The 11,417-nt window shown below is 36.6% G+C and overlaps 1 protein-coding gene across 1 annotated transcript in view; it reads right to left on the bottom strand.

The window, feature by feature from the left end:
• Window positions 1-2,175: 2,175 nt before the first annotated feature.
• LOC113532330 (MAM domain-containing glycosylphosphatidylinositol anchor protein 2) overlaps window positions 2,176-11,417 on the bottom strand; it is a 181,702-nt gene continuing 172,460 nt past the window's right edge. The window contains exons 15-17 of the mRNA XM_026923674.3: window positions 9,270-9,403; window positions 6,624-6,723; window positions 2,176-6,100 (exon numbers count right to left, since the gene is read on the bottom strand). Of these exons, the coding sequence (XP_026779475.2) occupies window positions 6,012-6,100; window positions 6,624-6,723; window positions 9,270-9,403 (323 nt within the window). The 3' untranslated portion in view covers window positions 2,176-6,011. The remainder of the gene's footprint in view (window positions 6,101-6,623; window positions 6,724-9,269; window positions 9,404-11,417) is intronic.

Genomic DNA, 11,417 nt, shown 5'->3' with positions numbered 1-11,417 from the left:
TATATATATATATATATATACACCATGTATGTATGTGTGTGTATACATATATATATATATATATATATATATATATATATATATATATATATGTATATATATATATATATATATATATATATAGAGAGAGAGAGAGAGAGAGAGAGAGAGAGAGAGATAGATAGATAGATAGATAGACACACACATAATTGCACATAACTGTATAGTATATCTTTGTATGCTGTACAATTTCCCTTCACTGGAACTAAGAGGCCCAAACCTGCTCCAGCATGACTGTACACAAAGCGAGGTTCATGAAGACATGGTTAGGTAATGTTTGTGTGGAATAACTCGAGTGGCCTGCACAGAGCACTGACTTCAACCTAACACCTTTGGGATGAAGTGGAACACCGAATGCATCCCAGGCCTCCTCATCCAACATCAGTGCCTAACCTCACTATCGCTCTTGTGGCTGAATGAGCAAATCCCCACATTCACGCTCCAAAATCTAGTGGAAAGCCTTCCCAGAAGAGTGGAGGTTATTCTAACAGCAAAGCGGGACTAAAGCTGGAATGGGATGTTCAGCAAGCACATATGAGTGTTAGGGTCAGGTATCCACATACTTTTGGCCAGGTATTGTATACCTGGCACCCCTGCTCAATCATGCAATTATTCAACCAGCCAATCATGTGACAGCAGAGCAAGGCATAAATTCATTCTGGATTTTCTTTTGTAATCTTTTCACACAGACTTAAACTGCAGTTGCAAAATGTCTATACAGTATTAAAGATCTAATCTCACAGCTTTTACGCAAACATAATGCAACACTCTACAGAAACCCCAAGATGCATCCTTTTTCCTCCAATGAGACCTGATATTTGCCATAAACCATTAGCACTTCAGTGTCTCACCAGCATGAGTCCATATAACACCAGCAGCACCCAATATATGGGCTGTTTCTCACCTGAACACACATGGTGCATATCTGTGAAAAGATGGAGCTATGGAACAAATACCACTGAGCCACAGGGACTTGCAGTTCATCACCACACAGACGAGAATAAAAGAGTCTGTAGCAAAGTAGTTTTTTTTTCCTGAAAAACAGTCACTAGGACAAAAAAGGTTCAGTAACCTAAACAGAATATGATCTGGTCTCTGGTGTTAAGCAGGTAAGCACAGACATGGAGCAGTGTTACACTGACTTATAGGGATTCATATATTAGACATGACTTAATAGTTTTCATATAAGTAGTAAATAAAGCAGATATTTGGCAACAATAGCAGCTTATTGTGTTTAATTTAGCATTCTCATATTCTTACCTTATATTGTTATCTTGTTATCCTTAATTCTGGGAATGTATATGACCCTTAATACAACTCATAGTTTTCCTTGTTTGAGACATACCCCTATGAAAATTAAATCTATCCAAATACGTTAAAGCACAAACAAAGCACAAAATGTTTTTTTTTTTTTTTTTGTATAACTGAATTCAACTATCTTGGTACTTAGACTCTTTTATACCTGACACACATGTACATTAAATACCAAGCATGTTGCACTGTAAAATAAAGCTTTGTACTAAACACATCCAAATATGACTGGTCATTTATAAGGTATTATCTTTCTTTATACAACAACACTGGCAAATTACTGTAGTGTGAGAGGAATAACACACATCAGGATATGCTGTTACTGGAACATAATCAACCTCTGGGTGGTAACTTCCCTCTGCTATTATAACAAACCCCACAGTGTCAAGACATGTGTAAGTAATAAAACAAGACTGGATGTGCTGTTATAAGAAAATAATTGACTTCTGGTGTTCTCTGCCCATCCCGAAGTGTTTTATTACTTAGATTTGTCTCGGGTTTCATTTCATGAATTAGCCTGCCCATTTCCAGAAACAACAGTTATTAAGGATAAGCACTAGCTACTACAATTTAGGAGAGGAAAATAAGGTCATTAAACAAAACACTAATAAGCTGTTGCCAAGTAACTGCTGAATGCACTACTTAAATGCACACTTATGACTTATGAATTAATGCCTGATTCTGACCCACTACACTAAAATGTTACCTTTATAAACAGCATCGACAACAGGAACACACACATGTATAAACTTCTGAGATGCATCTACACGAGTCTTCAGTACAAACAAAAACATTTTCTGTGAAAGAACATTTTTCAAACGCAGATGTAAAATACCTGCTTTTTTTTATTATTGTTTTATCATTAGTTGTAGGGATGGCACAAAGAATCAGTGATAAATTCAAAGAAATACAGTGAAAGGAAGCCTAAACAGAGCACAAAGCAGAGTACAATGATGGTATGTCAGTACAGGAAGCTGACCTAGAGTCAATACACTCTAAAACTTTTCATTTAGTCGTTTGTAATATGTTCAGGGAGAGTACACAAATAGAGGACCAGGTCATACTATCAATAATAGCTGTGAATTAGCATCGTTTGCCTAGAAGTGAGCCACAGAATTTAAATATTATTATTTTAAAAGCCCTTCTGTTAATGGCAGATATTATAAGCTATTAAAACATCTTATCCTTAGGTGAAGTAATGAGATACACACAGTGTTTTATCGCCAGGTGTTTAGGGGAAAAACAAGCTACTTTATGAAGCGTTGTAATGTTATTTTATCTGAGCTGAGAGATTAATCTTTAAGTGAAAGGTAACTAAAACATTTCTGATATTATCTAAATAGCTATAATTTATATATGAAAAGAGCAAACCTTAAGAACCTTAAAAACATTTAAATTTTGATGTGATGCCAAATAGCTGATGTAGTTACTATGTGCATCAAACATAATTATAAAGCTCATCTGCTAATTTGGAACAGAGTCTAAAGTGTTTTTAAATGGGATTGTGCAAGCAACATTGAGGTAACAGGTTTCTGGACTACTGTCTTGGCTCAGATTTGAGACTGGGGTTTTACAAGAAATAACTAATCCATATCTTGGCTAGCTCCTTCTTCCATATGCTCTGGCTTTAACACTTGATGAGACTGAAATGGCCCTTAACATTTCTTTTTCCTCTATGAATTTTGAAATTGGTAACAAGTGGACTTTTTTTCATAACATGAAAACATTTGTTATTTTTACATTTATTTGTACACATATATACATCAAACACAATAACGAATAGGTAGCAGACATTATTAAACTCTTGAATTATTCAACGTGTGTATGGATTATGTAAAGGAAAGGCCATGTAGGAATGCTGTTAACTGTGATAGAGTTAATAAAATGAGCAGAGGAGGTACGTGTTGCAAAGACACTGCTGAAATAATGAGAGGTAAGAGCATTATTTGATAATAATGAGTTAAGACCAATTAATAAATTAATTTCAATCTATCTGTAAGTTAACAAACTGTTTATTATTTGTATTTGTAATATGTGTTGGCAAATTTGTGTTGTCCTATTATAACAAGCCAAGTACAAGTTATTGCCTTTAATGTTATGGTTTAAGTTATTTGGGTGTAATTTTGTCAGTTAGGTGCTTCTACATTTTAATTGTTGTTATCTGATGCTAAAAAAAAAGCTTGGAATTGCACTACAAATTGACCTGAGCTCTAAAACGGCCTGCATAGGCCATCAGCTAAGTGGTTTTAGCTTAATAGTATTCTTAGACCCTGACCTCTTTGTACTTTCATGAGGATATTTATTTTGATGGAGACTACAGAGCACTTCTGTAAGTTGCTCTGGATAAGGGCATCTGCCGAATTCTATAAACGTAAATGAAAGCAGTATTCATATGTCCTGTAATGACTGTCAGTCATTGTGCTCTGGTTTGGTCACGTCGTCAACATGTATTGTATCTGGTTCCTAGCACACCTATTTTACACTGCATATACCAGGACATACATGTGACCTACATTGACAAAACCAAGACTATGAAGGTCTCAAATGATATCAGTACCTTTTGTCCCGTACTTTTCTGCATTCAAATTCTCCCTCGGTTATGATGGAAGATGAAAGCCAAGATGGAAGGTTTAGAACAGGCCTCTTTCAAGACATACTGATGACCAAATACTACTAATATTTTGAATGTTTTAATAAAAAGGGTTCTTCTGGTAAGACAAGAGTTAATTCAAATAGAAAATTACATCCCCAAATTTCATATTCTTGGCTTTGCAAATAGAAAGTCACATACATGAATTAAAACTGCCTTTTTAATGTGGAACCTTAAATATTGTGCTTCCTGTATTCATACATAAACATTTCATATAAACCGTGATTAACAGAGCTTCTTTACATATACAGGTTTGTTTACATTTACCAAACCAACTTATTCAATATGTTTCCAACCATTTTGATATTTCAGCAATGCAAGGGAGACAACAAGAATTAAAGAAAGCTAAAAGTCATAACAGCTTGAACATAAAAATAAGAAACAAGACACAGCTCCTCAAAACATTATTCATAACCAACAATATACGTAAATGTTCTTTTCTTTCTTTCTTTCTTTCTTTCCTTCTTTCTTTCTTTTTTTTAGAATATGTTTTTAAAAACCAGCTGGTTATGGTTACTTTCAGGTAAATTTCTTCCACAGTTTATTTTCACAGTTTGTGTAAAATCAGAGAAACATTCTCGCTAGTGTAATAAAATATTTTATTATTAATATCAGCTTTTTTTTCTTTCAGAATGCACACTGTTCAATATAAATGGCAGAGGTGTGGGTAGGGATAGTAGGCCTTATCCTGTGCAGGCTCTGCCACCTGCTTTCACCTCCATGGTGTTGTGTTTATCTCTTACTGTTCTAAGGCCCACTTGATGAGAGTCCGTGTAAAGCAATGACATGGCAGGCTGACTATGTCTCCTTGTACCTTTCCAACCAACAGCGCAGTAACCTGCCAGTTCTGAAGACAGCACAACGGCTATGTGACACTGAGTGCAGTCAAAGACGTTTCTGCTCTTATGGGAGAGAACATAGTTACCTGTGTTTAGTTTGGAACTTTGCTAAATCTGCAAATTACAGGCAGGTCTTTGTGCTGACTTCTGGAACCTTCACCAGGACATCTTCCACCTCCACCGCCATTCAAATCAGCACTTGAAGGAGCAAAATAATCATACAAAATAGCCCAACGGTGACGCTAGAAATATTGACGTTACGTGTTTGGTGTTAACGCCCAGGCTCGCAATTCTGCTCATAATCTGAAGGCACTTTGTATTTCATGGCAAAAAGTGGCTCCAAAGTTGTTAATGTTCTTGCCAAAGAGAAAAGAGGAGCATTTTCTTAACCTGTTCTTGCATTCTTTCATGGCCTTCCACCTCAGGCTTCTGCACGTCTTCTCTTCTCTCTCTTCTGCCCTCCTTCATCAGGCTCTCATTAGCTCCTCTGGCCTGGTCTCCTACCCCTGGCCTGCCACTAGGGGATGTGAGCACAGTGTTGGAAATCAAAACAGGCCGCTACCCAGGTTGGGATATAAAGCAAATATGAGTATTTTTTTGCCATAGTTTTTCATATATGTGTTCTAAAGCACCAAGCCAAAAGAAGGTTAAATCACGTGTGTGTCAGGGCTGGATGTGGAGAAAAAAAGCTAATAAGATCTGAATATACAATGAAGGACAAGAAGGATGAGACACTGAAAGGTGTTCATAGTAAAGAGCTGGTGGAGACTGCCATCACCCGTCATTTCCCCACCTTTATAATGAGTTTTTTTTTTTCACTGCCAGCTGGCAAAGTTGTCCTTGTGCTTTACAAACTGTCCTCAGATCTGCGTGGGGGCCCTTCACATGAGCCCTGCCTCATGCTACTCCATCAGTAAGCTGCTCTCATCCAAGTCCTTGGGAGCATCTTACGGCAAATTAGTTTGCAGATTATTTTCAGTAGATACATCAAATCCTTATTACTTTTTTGTGTCGTTTTTTTTCCATTTTTCATGATTTTATGTCTGATAATCCATATTGAGACAGTGCTGTTTCCCTCTTAGTCATCTGAAAATGTGAATCTTTGGTGATTATATTGAGGGTACGGGATCGCGGCCTCAGACAGCGCCACCAGTCTCCACCCAGCGAGGTGGTCACCTAAGACCTTGAAACAGTGTGAAAGCCAGGGCGGGGCATAACGGCCATATATGTGTCACTTGGAACGGAGCCTTCGATCTGATATCTGATGACAAGAGAAGGAAGGGGGTAGAAAGAAGAGGCCAACACACAGACAGATTTAGCTTTTGATCAAATATAGGACTCAAATATTTCTTGAACAATTTCATAGTTGTGAACTGCTAAAACTCATTTTTAGACATCTTCATGACACATTCCTTATGAAAACATTTCCTAAAGTATATCAAAGGCAAAGTACGTCGATCAAAAAGATAGAAATACTCTGTTCTGGTTTATCTGGTTCAGGAAAAACCTTTTTCTTATTTTTAGAAAAGAAAAGCCAAGTCATTTAGCCAGGCTGTTTGCTCATGGATTTCAGAAAAGTTCATGCTGAGAAGAACAAAATCCTTATTTCCCTTTCAATAGCTTAATCAATTCCAGACCATTACTTTGTCTTGCCTTCCATTTTTTTTGTTCTTTGTTTGTCTGAAGGTGCAATTACAGGCCTCCAACAGGTACAACTAATTCTAGCAGTCACACACTAGTGTAATTAGGAGCCATTACTAAAGCAATGCCTCTTTAATACATACGATTGGATGGAGGGTCAGGACACTCCCCCTCTTCTAGAGTGACATCATCAATTGCAATGTCCCCCTCGATCCCTGGACCTCGGATGCCTTCAAAGATCACCTGTGTAAAGGCAAAAACAAGATGCAGCAAAATTATGTACCACATAAACTAATATTAGATACAGCATTATAAAATAAAAACATGGGTTAAATTAGGGATGTGTTGATACTGGTATTCATAAAATATACGCCGATGCCAACATCTGATACTTGTTCTCATGCTAATGAACAGATGACACAAAATGACAATAATCTGGACATACTGTATATCATGATTAATGATGTCATCAAATCAAATCAAAGCAGACTGCAAACTGTGCTCTGCAAAAAATCTCAAGAGGAGGAAGTACAGCATCGTCCTACAGTACAAGTAACCTGATTACCTTAGAACAAACCTAGTAGCCTAATGCATGACCACACACGTGTGTGTTTTTCATGGGCACCATTTAAACCAGAGAAACATAAACAGAGCTAAATAAAATATACATGATGCCCATGATTGCTTAATACTAAACAGGTTACCCATTTCAGTAACAGTATCAGTATTGATGAATACCAAAAAACTGTACTAGTACTCAGTCTGGAAAAAAAAACTGTTTCATGCATCCCTAGTTTAAATGTACTGTATGTAAATCAAAGTTTCTTTATTATACATTTGTGTAATCATCAATCATTTGTGTAATGTTTTTTTCTTCACTTTAATGCCTGTGAGAAAAATCCATGAGCCATTGTCTTTGCTCAGAGAATTCCACCACATGTCAAAATATTTGCTTGCAGATGAATTTATCCAAAGTCATACGAATCACCATACTGCTGATTGAAGGCCCTTCATCTGCTAGTCACCAAGGCGTTATCATGGTTAAGCAATATCAATAGAAGCTAGCAGCTAAGCAGCATATTACTGGTCTTCAAACATTAGCCAGAGTCCTGGGCAGGTGGTTCTGAATATATTATCGTAAGACTCAAACTGATGTAAGCATTTGCATTCTGTTCATTTCTTAATCATTGTATAGACATGTTATGAACATCAGTTGAGTGTAATTTTCAGTGTTAAATAAGAGTGTCATTTTCACTGTTAAATAATAAACTAGTCATCTGATATCCAACTCGAGAAAAATGGCTTGAAATATGACCTGCAAAATAAATAAATCCAGATATTACTGTGCAATCTATGTCTGTAAAAACCTTTCCACAGGCTCTGTTAGAATGATGTTCACATTGAAATTATGAATGTTCAAATGAAACCAATTTTAATGTAGCTATTATATCAACAGAAGTGACAGTTACTCAGAGCTTATGAAGCCATAGAGGCAAACAAACTTTTAAATAATGATTACGACTGCGGTCGCTTGTGCAGAAAATACAGTAGAACTATACAGTACATCTCACTGGAATCTAAAAGCTTTTTGTCCCTGCCTTTCTTTGGCATTGCTGCCAGTCTGAGCTTTACTGTCTCTCTGTGGGATAACACAGTGGGAACAACACTGCTTTTACGGTGCTGTTTTTTCTGACGGCTGGTAGGCTAGCAGGATACTGTGACTTGATCGCGGATATTGCTGAAGTAGCGACAGCCTGCAGCTGCACTAATGGGCACAATTTGATTAAAGATCAAGGAAAACTACTGCGTATTTTTAAATCAGGTTATACAATCATTTTTCTTTTTTTTTATTTTAATAAATCATGGCTGTTAAAATCAGGTGTATCCAAATAAACAAATGGCAACCAAGAGAGGATTGAGCATAAATGACATCATATATAATGAAGCAATATATGATTGGTCCATTTCTTAAAGATGACAGTAGCAGTCACTTTGTGGTTTTGCACTGTGATAAACACATAAAAATACAACACGAAGATGAACTTCTTATAGCTAGACAGCTACCAGAGTAAATATTAAATAACAAGACCAAACAGCATTTATTTTCAAGACTGATGGGAACCATGGTTGAAAAAATCAAACATGTTTTTATTAAGTCACAACACACTGTTTTGCTCCATCTTTACATGCCCTATATGCAAAGGCAAAATTAACAGCTAACAGAAGAAACAGAAACTTAGAACAAAGTAGGACACTTTTTTAGGGGATGTTGTCAAGTTAGTATGCTTCTTCAATCCTCATTTACTATGCAGAGTTAAAATAATAAAGTGAAGAATTGTTATTCTGTAACAGATATTGTCCTAAATGAGATCCTAACTGAAACAGTCATGGTTAATAAATCTATAAGATAGGATTTCACAGTTTGATAGTCAGGATGATTCTGTAATACGGCCCCAGAGGACCAAAATCACAGAATATTTCAGTTACTGATCTGCTGTAATAATCATAAATGTAAAAGCAAGATGATCCGAATGACATTTTGACAATAATCACACAGAAAAAAATGATCCAATACTGAATATGTTCTATTAAATGTGCAAATGTGAAAGTTTTAAACTTGTGATGTGTGTCTATGCATGACTTTTCAAAATCTGTTTAATCCTACTGGTACATTTGATAAATCTATATAAGGAAAATTTGCCACATGAGTACCCTAGGAATCTTACCCAGTGATTTTAGGCATTATAAATCAAATGAGACATCATGCTGCTGATCAGTCAGTGTGTTACCTGAAAGGAGGCGGTGGGGTGGATGCTGATTTTGGTCTGTTTCCACCGATCGCCCTGATTCCCACTGAGTGACCAGACTGGACCAGCATCCGAAGTAGCCTGACCTTTCTGCTTCATAAATGCATTCAGAGTGCCTGGAGAGTTATACACACCTCTTTTAGAGAAATATGAATTCACACAATCTACATAAATAAGTCCACAGGCGATAACTAACAATGACAAATTAAAAATTAAAAAGTCTTAAAAATACTGCTTAAAAAAATCCCATAACCTCATCATTGCACTTTACAATACTATGCACTGTGGAATACAGAATGATGCTCTATAGAACTTCTATATATCTCACTTTGTATAAAGTGTTCTTCTTTTTATTCTGTAAACACCTACATTCTCATTATTCTGCATTTGCAGAGAGAGAGAGAGAGAGAGAGAGAGAGAGAGAGAGAGAAAGTGTGTGAGGAAACCTACAGGGATAAACAGTTTCATTTACAGATAAATATGGTAAGCTTTAGGTATGCTCTCACTTGGATGTGACCCAATGTAACACCATGGAGGATGCACTCCAGAAGATGAATAGCATTAAGCATCCCCTCTAATGGAAGTGCTGTGATCCTTTTGCCTCGTAGGGACAGGCATTCAGGAGTGAGTGTTTGCTTTGAGTTGGGTGATTTAATCACATAAACAAACTCAGAGAAAGAAAAAGGGCTCCTACAGCAAACTTTGAAGTGTCTCATTAATTAGCTCCAGCCTTTTCCCAGGTACCGTGGTCAACACATTAAAACACAACTGTCGCTTCTTCAAGCTCCTTCAAACTACAGCCCTCGAAGAGTTCACTGTACTCGGTGTATATATGCCTGGATGATTCTGGTGCACGCTAATAATGCTTTTTGCAGACTTCATTTCGAAAGTGCTTTGGGGATTATAGGTTAGTAATAACAAACAACAATAAAACCAATTACAGAAGTGCATGAGCTTTGGAATCAGTCAGAACTGTATGCGGAAATTTTTGCAAGCCAGGTCAGGAGACATGAAAAAGAATAGGTTACAGCCCAGTGGCGCAATTCTTCATTGCAAATTCTGTAAAATTCCATCACAAAGAAGGAAATTCTTCTGAATGCAAAGAACAGAATGGGGAGAGCATTGATAGATTTTCCTTTCAGTCCAGCAGGACAAATGTGAGACTGAATGTCTCCCAAATCGGAAATGTCAACCCTCAGAAGCCGCCACAACTCTCACTTCAGCCAGCCTGGAGAGCCGTGCTTGAGTGTTAAAAAGGTGAATGTTAACTGTTTAAATGTTTAACCGCACAAGGTAAGTGTCTATTAAAAATTCATGAAGGTTATAAAATTCCACACACCTCCACACTGGAGCAGTACTTCAGAGTTACTACTGATGCTCACAAAGGCTTTCACTTCTGTACCAGTTAAAGTTTGTAGCTAATTATCTTTCTCCTGTGTTTATTCCTACCACAGCTGCATGCGTGTCAAAGCAACAATCAAACTTGAATTGCACTGTAAGAACATTAAGCACAAATACTTACATTTAAAGACTGACTCTTCACTAAGCACTTTAATGAGCACTAAATAACCCTCAGCTTCTACTCTTATACCTTTTCTTTTTTTGCCATACTAATGCATTTCTAAGAGCGTTTTAGCTTGATAGTATTCTTAGACTCTAAGACTATTCTTAGACATTCTTTTTGATATAAGTTTTCCTAAACTGTAATATGCTTCTGCATATATCTTTCCCAGAAGTAAAGTTCTAGCATTTTAAATTCTGGTTACCTCCATAATTGAAAATGAATAAAGACACATTTAAAGATTTCATTCCAATTCCACTGAAAGATGCCCACCTCTACATTTATAAGCTAACCTTCTCATGAATAAACATCATTACTGACAGATTTGAAGGAATTATAAGTTTACATTAGGAAATGCTGATTATTATTTAGATTATCAGCATATTCCACATCAGGCTCTGTCTCTTCACCTGTGGAAAATTTCACTCTTAAAATCGCTCCTTGTATGATGTGATCTTTGCAGGAAGCTGCCAAGGCAAGGATAGAAAATAATCTAAATAACGCTATTCCCAGGTCACTTTCAGAGATGTCAAAGTATATTATTGGCAGAAAAACACAATTTTGGTCTC

Source organism: Pangasianodon hypophthalmus, chromosome 19, assembly GCF_027358585.1.
Source record: "Pangasianodon hypophthalmus isolate fPanHyp1 chromosome 19, fPanHyp1.pri, whole genome shotgun sequence".
NCBI classification, from domain to species: domain Eukaryota; kingdom Metazoa; phylum Chordata; class Actinopteri; order Siluriformes; family Pangasiidae; genus Pangasianodon; species Pangasianodon hypophthalmus.
This window is presented reverse-complemented; position numbering and strand designations above follow the sequence as displayed.